The sequence below is a fragment of the Littorina saxatilis genome, unplaced genomic scaffold (genome assembly GCF_037325665.1).
Source record: "Littorina saxatilis isolate snail1 unplaced genomic scaffold, US_GU_Lsax_2.0 scaffold_861, whole genome shotgun sequence".
Classification (NCBI taxonomy): domain Eukaryota; kingdom Metazoa; phylum Mollusca; class Gastropoda; order Littorinimorpha; family Littorinidae; genus Littorina; species Littorina saxatilis.
Window position 1 is genome coordinate 6,679 of NW_027129596.1, and position 21,512 is coordinate 28,190.

General features: G+C 42.2%; 1 protein-coding gene and 1 long non-coding RNA gene across 2 annotated transcripts; one reads left to right on the forward strand and one right to left on the reverse strand.

Moving 5' to 3' along the window:
• The first annotated feature begins 1,950 nt into the window (after nt 1–1,950).
• LOC138957828 (uncharacterized) lies at nt 1,951–19,170 on the forward strand. The gene is made up of 5 exons (XM_070328878.1): nt 1,951–2,664; nt 3,302–3,486; nt 3,857–4,369; nt 16,633–17,003; nt 18,061–19,170. The coding sequence occupies exons 1-5, from the start codon at nt 2,053–2,055 to the stop codon at nt 18,489–18,491; spliced, it is 2,112 nt and encodes a 703-aa protein (XP_070184979.1). The 5' UTR covers nt 1,951–2,052; the 3' UTR covers nt 18,492–19,170.
• LOC138957827 (uncharacterized) lies at nt 8,052–10,338 on the reverse strand. Its single transcript, XR_011453198.1, has 4 exons — nt 9,683–10,338; nt 9,239–9,400; nt 8,730–8,867; nt 8,052–8,144 (listed from the first exon to the last, which is right to left on the reverse strand). It is a non-coding gene; the product is annotated as an uncharacterized lncRNA (long non-coding RNA).
• Nucleotides 19,171–21,512: the final 2,342 nt, after the last annotated feature.

The window sequence follows — 21,512 nt, forward strand, 5'->3', positions numbered from 1 at the left end:
CAGCTGTGATGATGATAGGGATGGGGGTAGTGGTGTGATACGGAGGAGTAAAACACAGCTGTGATGATGTGAGGCATGGGGGTAGGGGTGTGAGACGGAGGAGTAAAACACAGCTGTGATGATGAGAGGGATGGGGGTAGGGGTGCGAGATATAGGAGGAAAACATAGCTGTGATGATGACAGGCAGGTTGAAGTGGTGTGAGACGGAGGAGTAAAACACAGCTGTGATGATGAGAGGGATGGGGGTAGGGGTGTGAGACGAAGGAGTAAAACATAGCTGAGATGATGAGAGGGATGGTGGTAGTGGTGTGAGACGGAGGAGTAAAACACAGCTGTGATGATTAGAGGGATGGGGTAGTGGTGTGAGACGGAGGAGTAAAACACAGCTGTGATGATGAGAGGGATGGGAGTAATGGTGTGAGACGGTGGAGGAAAACACGGCTGTGAAAATGAGAGGGATGGGGCAGTGGTGTGAGACGGAGGAGTAAAACGCTGCTGTAATGATCAGCGGGATGGGGGTAGTGGTATGAGACGGAGGGGTAAAACACAGCTGTGATGATGAGAGGGACTGGGTAGGGGTGTGAGACGGAGGAGGAAAACACAGATAGTGATGAGAGGGATGGGGGTAGTGGTATGAGACGGAGGGGTAAAACACAGCTGTGATGATGGAGTACGGTTGTAAGACGAAGGGGGAAAACACAGCTGTGATGATGAGAGGGATGGGGGTAGGGGTCAGAGACGGAGGAGTAAACCACAGCAGAGGTGATTAGAGGGAAGGGGGTAGTGGTGTGAGACGGAGGAGTAAAACACAGCTGAGATGATGAGAGGGAAGGGGGTAGTGGTGTGAGACGGAGGAGTAAAACACAGCTGAGATGATTAGAGGGATGGGGGTAGTGGTATGAGACGGAGGAGTAAAACACAGCTGTTATGATTAGAGGGATGGGGGTGGTGGTGTGAGACGGAGGAGTAACACACAGCTGTGATGATGAGAGGGATGGGGGTAGGGGTGTGAGATGTAGGATGAAAACATAGCTGTGATGATGAGAGGGATGGGGGTAGGGGTGCGAGATATAGGAGGAAAACATAGCTGTGATGATGACAGGCAGGTTGAAGTGGTGTGAGACGGAGGAGTAAAACACAGCTGTGATGATGAGAGGGATGGGGGTAGTGGTGTGATACGGAAGAGTAAAACACAGCCGTGATGATGAGAGGGATGGGGGTAGGGGTGTGAGACGGAGGAGTAAAACACAGCTGAGATGACGAGAGGGATGGGGGTAGTGGTGTGATACGGAAGAGTAAAACACAGCTGTGATGATGAGAGGGATGGGGGTAGTGGTGTGATACGGAAGAGTAAAACACAGCTGTGATGAGGAGAGGGATGGGGGTAGGGGTGTGAGACGGAGGAGTAAAACACAGCTGAGATGATGAGAGGGAAGGGGGTAGTGGTGTGAGACGGAGGAGTAAAACACAGCTGAGATGATTAGAGGGATGGGGGTAGTGGTATGAGACGGAGGAGTAAAACACAGCTGAGATGATGAGAGGGATAGGGGTAGTGGTGTGAGACGGAGGAGAAAAACACAGCTGTGATGATGAGAGGGATGGGGGTAGGGGTGTGATATGGAGGAGAAAAACATAGCTGGGACTATGAGAGGTATGGGGGTAGGGGTGTGAGATGGAAGAATTAAACACAGCTGTGATGGTGAGAGGGTTTGGGGTAGGGGTGTGAGACGGAGGAGTAATACACAGCTGTGATGGTGAGAGGGAGGGGGTAGGGTGTGAGTTGGGTAGGGGGGAAGGAAACAGCCGTAATGGTGAGAGGGAGGGGTGAGGGCGGGGGTGAAATAACACACAGCTGTAGGAATAGCGTTCCCCAGAGAGTCCTTAGTATTATCAACACTGCTAGTGAACACGTGTGTTGCTCTCGATACAGTTTTGTTTTTCAAAAGACCTTGAATAGGTTCAAACATTTGAGGAGACAGTACATCGTCAGGTCTTTGATTCCAGAGGGAGTTTCTGAACGCCTGGTTCCCTAACCTGCACAGGGACGTCTATATGATCCCCCCGCACCATGTAGACACGGTGCACGTCACAAAACAACACACCCAGGGAGGGGACTTGATCGACGTGCTGAAAACTCAACAACAAATCGACAGTGATAGCACTAAGCGTACAGAGGTCAGTGACGTCGTACACATAGACAGAGCGCTGAAGAAAGTCCACTACTGCATGGATAAGATCAAGGACAAAGCAGAGAGTCAGAAAGACGTTTTAATAATAATGACTCAAGGTAAATGTGGCCTATACGGCGCTGGTTCCCGAAGCCTCTACACTGGGGCAGCCGCCAGGAGCATGAACAGCGACGAGACAGAACCTTTAGTTCTGCAAGAAGACTTAGTTCTGGAGGAAGACTTTGTTGATCTGCTTGTCATTGATCGTAACCGGGGAGTACTGATGGGGGCAATCATACCTCAGACAGAAGAGGACCCTAATGCAGTTCAAGAAAAATTGCGGAAGGCAGCTGATTACCTGCAGCAAGCTGGGGATGTCGTGAAGCGTTGTGTTCTGGGTGACTTGGACCTACCCCAGCCTGCAATCCACCAGGCCATTCTCCTGCCTCACACGACCAGATGCTGTCTAGTGGAGGCGCTGAAAAACATGGACGATGTAAGTATGCATTACCCCCCTCCCCCTCCTCTACAAACGCACACATACACACACGCACGCACGCCAGCACGCACACACACAACTACACAGCCACACACAAACACACGCGCCCACACACACACACACACAAACACACACATAAAGAGAGACTGAGAGAGAGAGAGAGAGAGAGAGAGAGAGAGAGAGAGAGAGAGAGAGAGAGAGAGAGAGAGAGAGAGAGAGAGAGAGAGAGAGAACGTGCGGATAATGTTTGAAGAACACAGAGAGAGAGGGGAAAGAGGGGATAACAATTTCCCCATCAACAGATACTGAGTTTCTCTTTTCCACGCGCACTTTGTTTACCTTGCTGACGAGAACAACACTTTCGGAACACTGAGGTAGCTTAGTTGACGTCAATTTGCGGTACATTTGAAAACGACGTCATTTGAGTTTAAGCGAGTCGCTCAAAACGGGCAGACAGCTTTCTATTACATGCGGAAACACTGTGGCGCTTTTGTCCAGAAAAACTCTTCTTTTAGGCCCAGAAGTCAGATGATTCCGTATGTAAGTATAGTTAACTGTCATATTATGCAGCGCGTGTTAAATCGTTCTTTGTTATATCCTCCATTTATTTGCAGTCCGTGTGTGTTGACCTCAGTTGCAGAAGTTGGAGCAGTGTCTGGGCGTGAAGGCAGGGCAAAGGGTCGACAAGTGGTGTCTCTGTCATGATGATATGACAGACGACACCAGACGAGACGCCTGGTGGAACACCTGCTGGGAGGGGGAAAAGGCAGGGGACCCCGCAATGAAGGGAGGTTCCACGTATGAAAAGCTTGTGGCAAGGTAGAGTCATGTTATCGGTAAAGTAACCACACACAGAGAAACACAAACGCATGAATACACAGGTGCATACATTATTATTGAGTCTGTCTGTCTGTGCCTGTCTGTCTGTATGTCTGTCTATCTGTCTCTCTCTGTCTCTGTCTCTGTTTCTCTGTCTCTCTCTCTCTCTTGTATATTTATGTATGTGACGTTTTGTATGCTAGCATGTCTTTTTTTGGGCCTCTTTATGTGTTTTTCTTTCCCTATTTCGTGGTGTGTGTGTGTGTGTGTGTGTGTGTGTGTGTGTGTGTGTGTGTGTGTGTGTGTGTGTGTGTGTGTGTGTGTGTGTGTGTTCACAAGCTTACATAAAGTGTGATATTTATCAATGCAGGTTCGCCGTACCACTGGCAACGGTACAGGTGTACCTTAGTCGCAAGCCGCGACTACAGCTGTGGACCCAGGGCCATTTTGTTCAGGCTGTCGGGGAAGAACATGGCAGACCCATGTCTTGCCTTGCTCTTTTCCCGGAACAGTTTGAAGTCCTGGAGCACACGCCAAACCACGACGACGACGACATTAGGGTCTTCAGGGGCGCGCCCGGGGTAGGGAAATCGATCATTTTAATTCTAAGGGGTTCCTACTGGATGAGGAAGTATCGCCGCACCGTCTTTGTTCTTCAGACGAGTGACGATGGTACAGCTGCCGCCTACCTGGTTAGACATCAGTTGAGCAAAACAGTCGGACAGGGCGCCGGCAGCGTGCAGCTCGTCAACATGGCGGGGGTACGGGACGAGGGTCGATGGACAAAGGGAGGCGAGGAGAAAGTGCAGGCCTGGGTGGAGGAGCTGTGTCAACACGCACAGACTGAGGGACGCGTGCACATCCTGGCCGATGAGGCCAACCGGTAAGAATGACGCCGTACACTGAATCTAACACTGCCTCCTGTCACTCTTGCGTTGGTCGGTGTGGTCGTGTTCGGTAGAAGATAATCTGATCATTCCGAAAACGTGTTTTTTCACCTTCCTTATATGCTAACTGTCAATAAATTAGATAGAGTTTGTGCATAAATAATGGTTCTTAATTATTCCCGTGTAATCAATAAGTTACGACAGTTTATTGGATATAGAATGTGCAGTCAACGACTGTCACTGTGTCGGGTACTGATCAGTGATGCCAACAATCTTTCCCATCAGGCGCCACCCTTTGTTTGTCTGCCATGTTGAACAGATCGCTATATATTTTGCCTGGAGTGTGATGACAGGTAAATCATATTTACCTTACCCAGTTAGCATGCTAACGTTAAATTAACGTTAAATTAACGTTAGCGGTAAACGTTAATTTAACGTTTACCGCTAACGTTAATTTAACGTTAATTTGCTCATGTGATAAAACGTTAAATTAACGTTAACATTTAACGTTAATCTAACGTTAATTTAACGTTAATCTAACCATAATATAACGTTAAAATTAACGTTAATTTAACGTTTTTGCAAACATAAAAATAACCAAAATAAAACCAAAATCAAACCATAATATAACGGTTAGATTAACGTTATTTTAACGTTTTTTAAACGTTTATTGCTAACGTAAAAATAACCAAAATAAAACCAAAAAGAAACGTTTTATTAACGTTTATTTAACGTTTTTTTAACGTTTTTTGCTAACATAAAAATAACCAAAATAAAACGTTTCATTAACGTTTATTTAACGTTTTTTTAACGTTCGCATGCAAACATAAAATTAACCAAAACAAAACCATCATGCAAACGTTAAATTAACGTTCACATGCAAACGTTAAATTAACGTTCACATGCAAACGTTAAATTAACGTTCACATGCAAACGTTAAATTAACGTTAACATGCAAACGTTAAATTTACGTTCTCCTGAAAACATTAAAATAACATTTGCAAATACAAATTTGAATTAATGCACAGAAAATTCAAGATCACAAATTTTATTTAAAATTTAAATTGTTGAGGTCTTTACCAATTCAATAAGTGAATACTAATTTGATAACAGTAACACTTTTAAAATGTTGAACAATGCATACTAAATTCCTTCAATTGCTAAAACATGAAAATGTGAACTAAAAAAATATTACAACACATTTTTCAGTCTCAGTAAAATACCACAGCATAGTATTATCAATCGGGCAGACAAAAATTATGTGTGGACTTAATCTCATTGAAGCAACGCTACATTGACTAGTTTGAATTTGATAAAAAAAAATCATTAGAAGGCGATAACAGGATCAGCAATTAAGAATTTCAATCACAATGCGTTGGTATGGGTTCATCAAGGTAAATACCATAGGGCTGTGCAAACTCATTATCGACAGCGATCACTGTTAATGACAAAATCAGAGATGAAAACAATACAAAGTATTTGCACAATCAGTAATACAAGCAAGTCAGTAGCACAAAATATGAGAAACAAAGGGATGTAAGCGCTATTAATGCATACACGTGTGACAAGCATGTAAAGTCTCTTGTTCATTCCAAAGCGTGTTATTCTCACAGGTGCCAAGAAAATTGCTTCCACATAATCTCACTTACTCTTGTTGCACATGTCATATAGCAGAGCAATTACGTCCCTTTGTTTCTCTTTTCTTTGTTTCTCAGATCTTAAAATAGCGCTCTGCTTCATTGCATTAAGATTCTTGCTATCACAAAAGATATTAACATATTTTGTGGAGTAGCTAGATGAAAAACAATCATCGATGAATAAAAATTAACAAGCAGCAAGACTGCATGTTTTCTGCACCACTTTGCCAAACATGTGTGTGCACAGTGAATATTTGTTTATGAACTGTTGGTGTTAGTCCTGAATGATGGCACCCATGTAAATGAGGCTTGATGCCGGGCTGCTTTGCAAACACAGCATTCAGAAGCTGTGGGTCAGCAAAGGTGTTGAATCTTGTTAGTGAGATGGCGCGCAATGATGTCCTGTAGCACTAGCAGCTGCCTGCACTCGCTCTTTGACGCTGGTCAAACTTCTGGTCGTAGGTGAAGTCCACCTCACAGAATATGATGATGGTAATGGTGAGGGAGTTCAACTTCTGTTTGAACTATGTGGCCAGGCCCAGCTCCCTGACTTTGAAGTGGTCATAATCTTATGCAGGATACCAACCTGGGATAGAGAAGGAAAAATGGTTCTTAGTCAATGGCTGGGATTACAAACTAAATCACACACACACACACACACACACACACACACACACACACACACACACACACACACACACACACTAACAGACACATACACTAACAGACACATACACTAACAAAAACATACACTTACAAACACACATACACACACATTAGCAGTAACAAACACATACAATACATGTACTAAGAAACACACCCATGTATACACACATACACACAGACACACACACACACAGACACACACACACACAGACACACACACACACAGGCGCAAGTCCACATATATGCAAAATCAAAAGTCTCAGCCCAATTTGTAACAAGAGAGAAAGAGAGAGAGAGTGTGTGTGTGTGTGTGTGTGTGTGTGTGTGTGTGTGTGTGTGTGTGTATGTTGCAAGCATTACACAACTGATATTGAAATTAAGCACCACAGGAAAAAACAAGTCGCGTAAGGCGAAAATACATTTAGTCAAGTAGCTGTCGAACTCACAGAATGAAACTGAACGCAACGCAACGCAGCAAGACCGTATACTCGTAGCATCGTCAGTCCACCGCTCACGGCAAAGGCAGTGAAATTGACAAGAAGAGCGGTTTAGTAGTTGCGCTGAGGAGGATAGCACGCTTTTCTTTACCTCTCTTCGTTTTAACTTTCTGAGCGTGTTTTTAATCCAAACATATCATATCTATATGTTTTTGGAATCAGGAACCGACAAGGAATAAGATGAAAGTGTTTTTAAATTGATTTCAAAAATTTAATTTTCATATTAATTGTTATATATATTTAATTTTCAGAGCTTGTTTTTAATCCAAATATAACATATTTATATGTTTTTGGAATCAGCAAATGTTGGAGAATAAGATGAACGTAAATTTGGATCGTTTTATAAATTATTTTTTGTTTTTACAATTTTCAGATTTTTAATGACCAAAGTCATTAATTAATTTTTAAGCCACCAAGCTGAAATGCAATACCGAAGTCCGGGCTTCGTCGAACATTACTTGACAAAAATTTCAACCAATTTGGTTGAAAAATGAGGGCGTGACAGTGCCGCCTCAACTTTCACGAAAAGCCGGATATGACGTCATCAAAGACATTTATCAAAAAAATGAAAAAAACGTATGGGGATATCATTCCCAGGAACTCTCATGTCAAATTTCATAAAGATCGGTCCAGTAGTTTAGTCTGAATCGCTCTACACACACACACACACACACAGACACACACACACACACACACGCACATACACCACGACCCTCGTCTCGATTCCCCCCTCTACGTTAAAACATTTAGTCAAAACTTGACTAAATGTAAAAAAGACGACACTGAGTTAAACAATTCACTTACTGGTCAACAGTGTGAACTTTCAGCACAGACAATGGAAACTTCGATGTTTTTTCCCCCTTCTGATTCAGTGATTGAATGACTTTGGTACAATCATCTGTCATCAATGAACTCATCATTCTTCCCACCAGTCCAGACACCTTCCCACCAATTGCAGACTTGTTTGTTATCTGAGCGAATAAAAGTCAATATAAATACATGTCATGTGCACAGGAATGAGAACAAGGATTCTCAGTTAGGCACAAAAAAAAAAATAGGTGTGGTTACGGTAACATAGCCAAAATTAAATAGGGTAGGAAGGTAGGCAATCACTTTTTTTTTTTTTTAAATTTTTTTTTCTAACGTGTACAAATTAAACCTAGTTGACAGGGAAATAAGTGTGCGACTCGGGCGCTTTTGCTTTCATTGCGTTTTCTGCACTCGTTTATTTGGGGTTTTTTGGTTGTTTTTTGACAAATGTAATAAAAAGTTATAGGGTCGGCCCAAAAAAATAGGGTAGGTCGGGTTACCGTAACCACACCTATTTTTTTTTTTAGGCCTTATCACAAAAACAAAAACAAACAAGCACAGAATGACAACATGTTTTCCTAAATGTTATTAAACTTAAAGACAGAAAAGTTCATCATACCAGTCCATCACTGAAACAGAAACGGTTGATATATGAATTTATATGAGTGTGTGTGTGTGGGTGGGGGGGTGGGTGGGTTGTGGGTCTGTTGCAAGCAATAATTATACATGTACCAAATTGTACTCACTGTTTTCAAAGCTGATAATTGTAAACCTTGATGGGTTGTCCCCTTCCAACTGCATGCTTTGGTACAGCCATCCTTCAGACTGTGGCCCCCTCCCATTGCCACATCTCTCTCTCCGATTGTAGACAGGATTTTTTTCATCTGAAAGAAATAATGTCCAATTAATACGAATTTGCACAAAGGACTGGAAACAGAATTGAAAGTAATTCTGATTTAACCAACAAATTTACAAAAGCACATTGATAGATTATTTTCCCTAATATGTTCCAACAGACAGTTGAGTAATTACAGGTCACCAGAAAGGTCCACCACTGAAACAGGTACAGTTCAAATTGGAGTTTGTGTGTGTATGTAATGTATATATACATGTGGAAAGGGGTGGGGTGGGGTGGGGGATGCGTGTGTACATGTGTGTGTGTGTTTTGCAAGCATTACACAACTGATTATATAATAATTACACAACAAATTGTTCTGTCAGTTACATTGAAAACTCATTTAAAAAACCCACTTACTGTTTTCCAATGCAAACCTTCAGCTTGTTGAAGAATGGAAATTGGTTTTGCCTTTTCCCATCCAAATGCGATGAACGGCCATGCCATCAATCAGCTCACTTTTCTTTTGACCAGTTAAGGCACCTCCCCACCAAATGCAGACAGTTTTTTTGTGGTATAAATCTGAAAGAATAAAAGCTATTTATTTATATATGCACAACAGAATCATAAAAGGATTCTTAGTTAAAATCACCATTTCAGGCAACGAACAATAAAGAAAAACAGCAAACACCTAAACACACACACGGTGACACACACACAGTGACACACACACACACACCTAAGAAACAAAGCAAACTTTTTAGTCTCATCAGTCATGTATTCCAAGAGATAAAAAATACATCTGATCTAGTCTCAATCTTCCAACTCCAAGTAGCAAGTTCCATAGGCAATACGAATACTCACTCAAAGTTTGTAAAAATCTTGAAACCAGTCCAGTTATGTCTTGCGCCTTCGGTCTTAGTATTGGACTGTCCAGTCTGGTTCGTTTCTGTTGGTGTATCATAGTGCTCTTGCAAAGTTCTGCCAGTGCCAGTTTCCAATCTTCCTCATCAGCACAACTTGCCGTTACGTCCTTCGATAACTAGAAACGAAAATTCTGAGTGACCTCCCTTGATCGCCAAGGGACATTACTCTCAGTCTCAAACTTTTCACTGTGGAACTGGAATCGAAATTAAAAAAAGTTTCTGTAACAGTTTTTAACACGCTAGCAACTTCAAAGTCAGTGTGACTGCTGATACATGTATAAGATAACATGCTACACTTCAGCATATCAGGAATACACACTACAGATCTTGTGACGCTGAGGCGAATGGCAAATGGAACTTTCAGCACTGAAGAAATTCAGGTAATGTTCATGTTGTGATTCATAGTTCACGATCCGTTGGCATTGTGATTGTTGACTTATTTTTCATACGAGTCACAAATATCAAAGCAATATCATGCATAACGATTGGAAAGGTGGATTTCTCTCTCTTTCTTTCCTGCCTTCTGTCTCTTTCTTTCTCTGTTTCAGTCTCTCTCTGTGTCTTTCTGTCTCTAGACTCTGTTACTCTCTCTCTCTCTCTCTCTCTCTCTCTCTCTCCATCTCTTCCCCCATGGTTGACGGAACAGATTATAGAAGCCATGTCCCTGCGTGATTTTTACAAAGCAAACAACATGAAGTCTGATTTTAAGAAACAAAGGAATAAAGTGACAGAATTAACACGTCAAGCAAAAGCAAATTACTTTAATACATTAATCGAGGACAAGAAAGATATTGCAACTGTTTGGCGTGCTGTTAATAACATATTAGGTAAATCTAAACAGAACTCAAATCGGTCTGCCACAACCATCTCCCCTGAAGATTTTAATAACCATTTTTTGTCCCTTGCCAATAGGCTAAATGAATCTGCAAAATGCGACAGTCCTGATTCTGACCTTGAAGTCTCTCTCACAAAATTACATGATTTTTGCAATGACAAATGTAAACCGGACGATTTTTTTACTATTCCAGACATAGCAGTGCATGAGGTAGGTAAGGCGCTAGAAGGCCTTGAGAATAAAAAGTCCATGGGTCCTGACAAGATTCCTCCTTACTTGGCCAAATTAGCTCTACCATATATTGTGGAGCCACTCACCTATGCGTATAATCTCTGCATAAAGCAAAATACTGTACCTAGTTTACTAAAAAGAGCAAAAGTAATTCCACTCCATAAAGGCGGAAATTTATCCGACCCAAATAATTTTAGACCCATTTCCTTATTACCCATTTTATCCAAACCATTGGAAAAACATATTCACAAACATTTGCTCGCGTACATAGAAAGCAGAAACCTTTTCCATCAATTTCAATCTGGTTTTCGAACAAATCACTCTTGTCACAGCGCCCTTACCACGCTATGCGACACCTGGTTGTCTGCAACAAACCGATCTGAAATCAGTGGTGCTGTGTTTCTCGACTTTAAAAAAGCGTTTGATCTTGTTGATCATTCAATTTTACTGAAGAAATTACAGTTGTATCTCAGAAACAGTTCAGTGTGTAACTTTTTTGCTTCCTATTTACAGGACAGATCTCAATATACTGCCCTAAACTGTAAAATATCTACTGAGGAGACTGTGAAATGCGGGGTGCCTCAAGGGTCAGTGCTTGGGCCGATCTTGTTCTGTCTGTATATCAATGATCTGCCACTGCACATTTCTGACAGTAATGTAAGAAGTGATTTTTTTGCTGACGATTCTTCTCTTCACTCAAGTGGAAAGTCTGTTACAGTAATAGAGTCCTCCCTTCAAACAGCTTTAAACGATGTAAATAACTGGTGTAGTGCTAATGCTATGCTTGTCCATCCAATAAAAACTAAAAGTATGGTAATTGCAACCAGACAAAAACATCAGATTTCTCCACTCAAACTAAATCTTACTATTGGTACGCAATCAATTGAACAAGTTCAACAGCATCGCGTTTTAGGGGTAATTCTTGATTGTGAATTCAAGTGGCAGGCACAAATACAGCATATTTGCAAGAAAGTAGCCAAGAACGTTTTCCTCCTATCCAAGTTAAAGCTATATACCGACAGAAGGACTCTGGAAATGTTCCACCATGCTCATGTAATGCCTCACATTAATTATGTTTCGACGCTCTGGGATGGCAGCAGTGATGTCCACTTGAAAAAGTTAGACTCTCTCTATCGTCGCTCGGCCAAACTCAACTGATATGAAATTAAAAATGCTTAACTTTCTTCCACTGGAAAAGCATCTCAAGTTAAACAAAGCCATTTTCATGCATAAATTGTATCACGGTAAAGTGCCGATTTACATTACATCATTATTTAATAAAGCTACCCACAGATATGGGTCGGTCAACTTGATCCCACCAATTCCACGAATTGACCTGTATAAGACCAGTCTTGCTTTTTCGGGTACTTCAGTTTGGAATTCACTTCCATCATCCTTTAAGCACCTAAAGTCATTAAAAAGTTTTAAAAAATGTGTAAAAAACCACTTAATGTCTGAGTAGTTTAACGCCTTTTGACTTACCAAACTTAGTATTACGTCAAAAATATGCTGTGCATTGTATATTCTGAACATATTTTTGTTACTCTATTGCTACATGTTCGATTGCCACCAGCTTGTATATATAATTACCTGCATAGTATGCATTTGATTTTATGAATAACCACATATGTATGATCTTCATGCCTCATCTTTATCATCATCATCATCATTATCATCATCATTATCGTCATCATCATCATCATCGTCATCTTTATTATCACGTTTTCCGACCTCCTATTGTTGGTTAACTTTTTAACTTTTTAATTTTTAATTTTTATTTTTTTATTTTTTATTTATTTTTTTATTTTTTTTTTATTATATAATTGTGTGTCTATGCGTCCCAAGGACAGATTGTAAGAAAAGGCGTAGCCTTAAATCTAAATCCTTGTAAAATAAAGTTCAATTCAATTCAATTCTCTCTCTCTCTCTCTCTCTCTCTCTCTCTCTCTCTCTCTCTCTCTCTCTCTCTCTCTCTCTCTCTCTCTTTCTCTCTCAATCTGAAAATTTCTCTCTCTCTCTCTCAATCTGATACTTTCCACACATGTGCACCCAGGGCACTTACTGTTCAATCTTACAGCTTCAGGTCAAATGCATTACTGTACAGTAAATAAGAGATCTCAGGAGAGGCATGGGGAGTAATTTTCGAAAATGATCTATTCAAAGACACTTAAAACAAGGTTTGATTGACAACTGCTCTCTCCCTCTCCCCCCCCTCCCCCCCCTCCCCCCCCCCATTCCCACTCTCTATCTCTCTGTCTTCATTAACAAGTAAAGATTTGAGTGTGTTTAGACTATTGTAATTAATGCAATTCACACATCAATGCTTTCATTGCAGGGTGGGAGGAATTACCATGAGGATGGAACAGAAAGCATTCACAGGGATGTAAACTACAACCCCGACATTCTGGCTGTTGAGGCCAAGTAAGTGTGTGTCACTGTGTGTGTCACTGTGTGTGTGTGTGTGTTTGCAGGTAAAATCCTTGTTTAACGCTAAGATGAATGTTCCAGCAGTCATATTATTATATAACAGAAAATCATATTTGAGAGAAGGCAGTGTTATTGTCAGGCCTCAGCATAGGGTCATTGATACATGTAATTCTTGGCTGGTCGGCCATCACATCATTTCGACATGTAGGAGGTCTTCTGACAGAACAATTTGTTGTAGCTGGGACATCTTTACCTATACATATTTTTAGTCAAGGTCCAACTGACATTCCATTGTCTTAGTCTGGGGAACATTTTTGGGAAGGTGTTCTGTGTGTGTGTAGGTGGGGTGGGGGTGGACGGGTGGGTAGGGCTGTTGTCCGTGCCAGGCAGCATTGACATAGAGCATTTCATTCAAACACAGAATGATGCTATCAAAGTTAGCAAATTCACAGAAGTAAATTCAACAATATTGGCATAATGCAAAGACAATTTAAACCTTATTTACCTTCAGTTCTATGTTCAGCAAAGAACACCAACAAAGAAGACATAATTATAGTGTTTACACTGAAGTTCTCAAAACACTGAATTCTTTATGTTTTAAGATTGTTGCATTCTTTGTCTTTGCAGGTGTCATAGCATGTGGAGCAGATCTTCAAAGTCGCCTATTGCAGACATGTCATCGTCTGCACTGGTTGTATCAACAACTTTTTCCATGGCTACTGCTGCAGATTTAACAAATATATCGTCTGCTGCAAATTCAACAACTTCTTTGTCTGTTGCTGCTGCAAACTTAACAACTTCTGTGTCTGCTCCTGCTTAAAATTCAACAATTCTTGTTGACTGGTGCTGCTGCAAAGTGAATGACTTCTTTGTTTGCTGCTGCAGATTTAACAAGTATATCGTCTGCTGCAAATTCAACAACTTTTTTGTCTGCTGCTGCTCCTGCTGCAAACTTAACAACTTCTGTGTCTGCTCCTGCTTAAAATTCAACAATTCTTGTTGTCTGGAGCTGCTGCAAAGTGAATGACTTCTTTGTGTGCTGCTGCAGATTTAACAAATATATCGTCTGCTGTAAATTCAACAACTTCTTTGTCTGCTGCAGATACTACACATTCAACAACTTCTGTGTCTGCTCCTGCTTCAAATTCAACAATTCTTTTTATCTGCTGCTGCAAAGTGAGCGACTTCTTCCTCTGCTGGTGGTGTTGCAAATAACCTCATATTTCCTTGTCTCTTGTGGCATCATTTTGGATGTATAATATATATATCTGCAAAGAACTTTTTAAACCCAAAAGATGGAATAGAATTGGTAAATTTCTAGGTACAGAACCTAAAAGTGTGGTATATATATATATCCAAACTCACTTCTAGAAACTTTAGAACTGATTCAACTTTTGACATTTTTATCATGTTTTTTTATTTTATTTTTTATATTGTGGAAATATCAAGGAATGATGAATAAATGTTTACAACATATTGTCAAAACATGTTTCTAATGGTTTTATTTATTTTTCTTGTTTTGTTTTATGTTAGCATGTACACTCTTTGGCTCAAAATATGAGACCTGGCCAGTACCATCCTTGCAATGAGACAGAGATAAAAAAAAATCAACAGCCTGCATGCTCTCCGGATTAAGTAATACAACAAGATCATATAGCGTTAGCTGCAAAGTTAACCGTTCTCACCAAAAACCTTTTTCAAACTTTGATTTGACTTTACATGTTGGTGTTTGCTTGTCTTTTTTTAACATGGTTTTAGCTACATATAACACTACAACAACAGCAGACAGAAAAGACTATGGGAAATGCATCTTCAAATAAGAAAAAAATCTAAAAAGCAAAAAACAATTTAAATACAATTATTTTCCTTATGATTCGTTTGATTATGTTTTTTGGGGGGTTCTTTTTAATGTTTGCACTCAACGTGAAAAATACGTTCAAACAGCCATTGTATTATACTTTTATTTTGGTCAAATTGATATTAGCGGTAAACGTTAAATTAACGTTAATTTAACGTTATATTATGGTTTTATTTTGGTTGAATTAACGTTAAATGTTAACGTTAATTTAACGTTTATCTTGATGAGCAAACTAACCTAAATCTAACGTTAATTTAAGGTTAGCCATAAAACATGAAATAAACGTTAGCCATAAAACATAAAACTAACGTTAATTTAACGTTACATTATGGTAATTTTTTTTTATTATTTTTTTTTTACAAATACATTTTTTTGAAACGTTTGTTTTTTGATATAATATGTCAATTTTATTTTTTTTACATTTTTGTTTTTTTTTAATTTTTTTTTTCAAATTTTTTTTTGTTGTGCTTGTTATTGTTAATGTCAATGTTACCACCACAACAATAACATTTTTTTTTTGTTTTTTTTGTTGTTGCTTTTGCTTTGATTTTGAACGGTTATGTGTCAACGTTTATTTAACGTTTTTTTAACGTTTCAGTGCAAACCGTTTTTTTTGTGTTTTCGGGCAAACGTTAAATTAACGTTTGAAATTGGTTTGATTTTGAACGGTTATGTGCCAACGTTAATTTAACGTTATTTTAACGTTTCAATGCAAACCGTTTTATATTGGTTTTCAGGCAAACGTTAAATTAACGTTTAAAAATGGTTTGATATTGAACGGTTATGTGTAAACGTTTATTTAACGTTATTTTAACGTTTCAATGCAAACCGTTTTATATTGGTTTTCAGGCAAACGTTAAATTAACGTTTAAAAATGGTTTGATATTGAACGGTTATGTGTAAACGTTTATTTAACGTTATTTTAACGTTTCAATGCAAACCGTTTTATATTGGTTTTCAGGCAAACGTTAAATTAACGTTTAAAAAAGGTTTGCCATGAAAACGGTTTGCTTGCTAACGTTAATTTAACGTTAATTTAACGTTTAATGCTAACCGTAAACCAAAATCTAACCATGCAAACGTTAAATTAACGTTAAATTAACGTTAGCATGCTATCAGGGTACTCTGTTTACGTCGTGTGAGTTTTTACGTCACTCCGTTTACGTCTTATGCACTATTACGTCATTTCATGTCTGTGTCTCTGCACTTTTGGTTTTATTTTGTTTCATGGAGAACACACGCCAGAGAATGGAGAGATACAGGCAGCACGATTTACCGTGTGGCTTCCTTCTGCAGGGTTACTTCATCAAATCAGTATTCGTAACTTACAGGTGAACACACTGACACACCTGTCTGTTCTGTTACAGTGACGTCATGGCAGAGATCTACAGGGCGTTAAAACAACGGGGTGTTGTATACACCCTGACACACACCTGTCTGTTCTGTTACAGTGACGTACGTCATCACAGAGATCTACAGGGCGTTCAAACAACGGGGTATTGTATACACACTGACACACCTGTCTGTTCTGTTACAGTGACGTCATCACAGTGATCTACAAGGCGTTGAAACAACGGCACATAACGGTCAGCCTGTGGGCGGCCGGCGTGTTGCTTAAACTACCTGCCGACATGGAGCGTTATGTGCACCACCTGACGCAGCCCCTGAGGTCGCCACCCAGTGTGGTGAGAGAGGTGGAGCAGGCTAGTGACATGGAGAGAGGAGCGGTCCCGGCATACACCGCGCCGCCTGTCGCCCCGCCCTCTGACGGGCCCCCCGTGGTGACAGTTGATCATCTCTACAGCTCCAGGGGGTGGGATGACAGACAGGGACATGAGGGTGACTGGCCATGGCAGTGTGAGAGATGCGGGCAGCTGGTGGCCGACTTACTCACCACGCTGCGTGTCGGTCAGTACACCTCTGTCTGTCTGTCTGTCTGTCTGTCTGCCTGCCTGCCTGTCTGTCTGTCTGTCTGTCAGTCTGCCTGCCTGTCTGTCTGTCTGCCTGCCTGCCTCTCTGTCTGTCTGTCTGTCTGTCTGTCTGCCTCCCTGTCTGGCTGTCTGTCTGTCTGTCTGTCTGTCTGACTGTCTGCCTCCCTGTCTGGCTGTCTGTCTGCCTCACTGTCTGTCTGTCTACCTGTCTGTCTCTGTCTCTCTGTCTCTCTGCCTGTCTGTCTGTCTGTCTGTCTGCCTGTCTGTCTGTCTGTCTGTCTGTCTGTCTGCCTGTCTGTCTGCCTGTCTGTCTGTCTGTCTGTCTGTCTGTCTGTCTGTCTGTCTGTCTGTCTGTCTGTCTGTCTGTCTGTCTGTCTGTCTGCCTTCCTGTCTGTTCTTTCTGTCTGTCTGTTCTTTCTGTCTGTCTGCCTGCCTGTCTGTCTGTCTGTCTGTCTGTCTGCCTGTCTTCATATTTGTCTACGTATCTGTCTCAGAAAACAAGACGTGTGATTCAGGTGATTGTGCAACATTTTGATGACGTCATTTTATTGATACAATGAGCGAAATGAATGAAGATAATTACGTCATGTTTCTGTGACCTCATTAAGAAATAACGTCATTAGTCTGCCAGAGTAAGGTGCTTGACACAGAATAAAACATTTTTTGTGTGTGTACAATTTGCAGGTGGTTGTCGCGCTGCTGGTGTAGATGTCGTCCCTGTTCACGGGTCGCTGACACCGGTGATGGCGCGGGAGTCGGACATGGGTCGTCGTTGATGTTTGTTTTGTGGTTGTTGCTGCTGCCGGTGGTGTCGTTGTTGCTGCTGCTGCTGGTGGTGAAATTGTCGTTGATGTTGTTGCCAGAGATGTCATCGTTGTCGTCGTCGTTGTTGTTGCTGATTGTGTTGTCGTCGTTGTCGTTGTTGCTGGGGATGATGGCGTTGTCTTCATCATCGTTGTTGTTGTCGTTGCAGTTGGCGATGATGTATTTCACACCATGACGATGTGGTGTTGACGGTGTGTGTGATGTTTCAGGTTGCCATGACCACGCTCCCCACGGGCAGGGCGGCCTCACCTTCAATGACGTCTTTGTGCTGGGTGCCATGAAGTGTGACACAGACACAACGGATGATGACTGGCAGTCACCAGCACCCTTCATCCGGGGCCTTGAGTCACGCGGCGTCCCCACCCGTAAGGTGGCTCATAACGACACAGCGGCCGTTAGACAACTGGCGGAAATGACGTCTGCTCCCACAGGTGAAGAGAGAGCGGCAGGTAGGGGTCGAGACGAGGCGGTGACGGTGGCCAATGAGGACACAGTGTGGGGCTTGGAGAGACCCGTCGTCGTCTACCTGGACCCTGCTGGTGGTGTGTATAGTGCTGTGTATGCTGACCAGACCGGCCGCCTGAGATCCATGTCGCGGTCCACGGCCCAGGTGATCTGGGTGAAGAGAGTTATCACATAGACAGCAACACTGAGTGACACCCACATCTCGTCACCGCCACCACCAACACCTGTCTCTCCTTTACCTCCCGGCGACCTCCAACAACAACAACAACAACAACAACAACGACAACAACAACAACAACATCAACAACAACGTCAACAACATCTACGACAACAAGTAAAACAGCAACGGACTTATTTGCTTCATGACTTAAGACAGAACAGTACCTGCCGTCACCCCCTGCCGCTCTCTGACAACGACGACAACATCATCATCGCCTCCACCACCATCACCGCCCACACCGACTCCAACAACAACAATAACTACAACAACTAAAAGCAAGAAGTTTTATTGAGTCTATTCAACTAGAACTTAGCACAACAGCCCTAGGAACCTGCCGCTCTCTGACAACGACGACAACATCATCACCGTCACCTCCACCACGACATCAACCACCATCATCATTACCACGGACAAAACACCTTGCGTGAAATTTCGTCTTTATAAAACACAGGGAAAATTCATTTAGAACATTGATTTTCCTTCAAAGTCAAGAGATTGATGACGTCAAAACTGAACAAGGTCATCAACAAAATGACGTCACAACATTCCATTTCCTTGTTGAGTGGAGAATCTGTGTGTATGGAAAGGGACGTAACCCTGTTTAACAAAGAGAGAGAGAGAGAGATAGAGAGAGAGAGAGAGAGAGATAGAGAGAGAGAGAGAGAGAGATATATAGAGAGAGAGAGAGAAAAAGAGAGATAGAGAAAGAGAGAGAGAGAGAGAAAAAAAAATAGAGAGAGAGAGAATAAATAAGATAACATCAATATTTAAGAGCTTTATGATATCAGCATTTGCTGCTTTTTTAACAACAAAACAACAAACGATGTAACGGTAACAATTAACGCATAATGTCACATTCATTTGCAATTTAAAAAAAAAAGTATCGTTTTTGTTTCGACAAAACAAAGAGAGAGAAAGCGAGAGAGAAAGACAGACAGAGATGAGAGAAGACATTCGTGTTCATCTCTCAATGTCTGCCACAGAGAAATGTCGGTTGACATTTTACAGAAATGAGAACACATCACACATCGCAAACAGTGTGAACACTCTGCCACTCATACCAAAGGAAATTCAACCTGAGAATATCACGTTCAGCTAACTATTGTATAGATATCCTGACAGAGCACCTGTAACATACAAACGACTATTGTTTAACTGACCATAATTTGTATAATCTAACATGTAAATAACTTTGCAATTTTTGTAAATTTGATGTTGAGCGATGTATTGACTGTTTCAAACATGTTCTGTCGTGTACAGTTTCCTTTGTGTGAGAAAAGTAATACATTCTACGTTTGAATTTTAAAAATCTGGTTTGTTAAACTTCGATATGCATCTGTGTGAGTGTGTGTATGTGAGTTTCTGTGTGTCTGTGTGTCTGTCTGTACGTGTGTCTGCGTGTGTGTGTGTGTGTCTGTCTGTCTGTCTGTCAAATATAACGTCATCAAAGAAAAACGTTTCATAAAGATCTGTGCTGTGATTTTGTAAGCATCGCTGAGCGCGCACATACACACACACACACACACACACACACACACACACACACACACACACACACACACACACACACACAATCCTCAGGGGGAAAAAATCACATTCAATCGAAAATGAACTGAATGGGGGTGACAAATATCGTGCATAAACTACAAACTGAAATTTGGAGTCTCGCGCGAAACATCGCTTCGTCGGAACTAAACAACGGAGCGTCACAAAATTTAACATGGTGACAGGGTCACAGGCTAATTGCCCCCCGACAACTGCCGCCCATCGGGGAAGACATCTGCCCCCCTCCCCCCCCCCCCCTCCCCCCACCCCCATTCTTTTCTGAGCACTCTTCGTGCAAGTTTTTACAACAGTCAATCACCAAGTGTGTGTATCTGAATATATAGAGAGACTGAGAGAGAGAAAAGGAGACGCGGTCAAATCTTGTTGCCTGAAGGGGGGGGGGGGGGGGGGGGGGGGGGGGGGGGGTCGGGGGCGGGGGGGGGGGCTGAGGAGACAGGTGGGGGGGGGGGGGAGGGTGGGTGGGTGATTAATGTGTATGCCACTGTGTCTAATGAGCGACGTGTTGATCACTGTGTCAATATGACTGTGTGCAGAGTGTGTGTGTGTGTGTGGGGGGGGGGGGCGGGGGCAGGGGAGGGGGGGGGGGGATAGGAGGTACACAAGTTACCCCAGCTGTTCATTACTGTGTCGTATGTTCAATGTATTGTGTAGTGTGCTGTGTGGAATGTGTGTGTGTGTGTGTGGGGGGGGGGGGGGGGCAGGAGGTACACAAGTTACCCTTGCTGTTCATCACTGTGTCTTATAAGTGATGTGATGTGTTGTGTGATGTGTTCTGAGGGGGTGGGGGGGGGGGGGGGGCGGGGGTGAAGAAGATAAAGTACACACGTTACCCCCACTGTTCATCACTGTTTAGTATAATTAATGTGCTGTGTTGTCTGGTGTGTGCAGAGTGGGGGAAGAACAGGTTCACAAGTTACCCCCACTGTTCATCACGGTGTCGTATGAGTGATGTGTTGTGTTGTGTGATGTTTGCAGAATGGGGGGTAAGGGGGTGGGGGGCGGGAGGAAGAGGAAGAACACGACCTTAGGTTTCTTTCGGGGTTACCCCGCCCTTAGTTCCTGGCTCCAAAACCTAACCCTGGGAACACTTGGGGGATTTCTTACCGGGGGTCCCACCCCGGGGCAAGAGCTTTTAATGAGGCTCTTACCCGCATGGTGTAACCGTCATCGGACACGTAGGGCATGTATAGGGTAGTCAGTGCCATCTGCCAACCCGGCCACCCCGTCCTGGTAGAGACATCCGCTAAGGATAAGAGACACCGCTAGTTGGTGGGGTAGAGACACCCGCTAAGGATAAGAGACACCGCTAGTTGGTGGAGTAGAGACACCGCTAAGGATAAGAGACACCGCTAGTTGGTGGGGTAGAGACATCCGCTAAGGATAAGAGACACCGCTAGTTGGTGGGGTAGA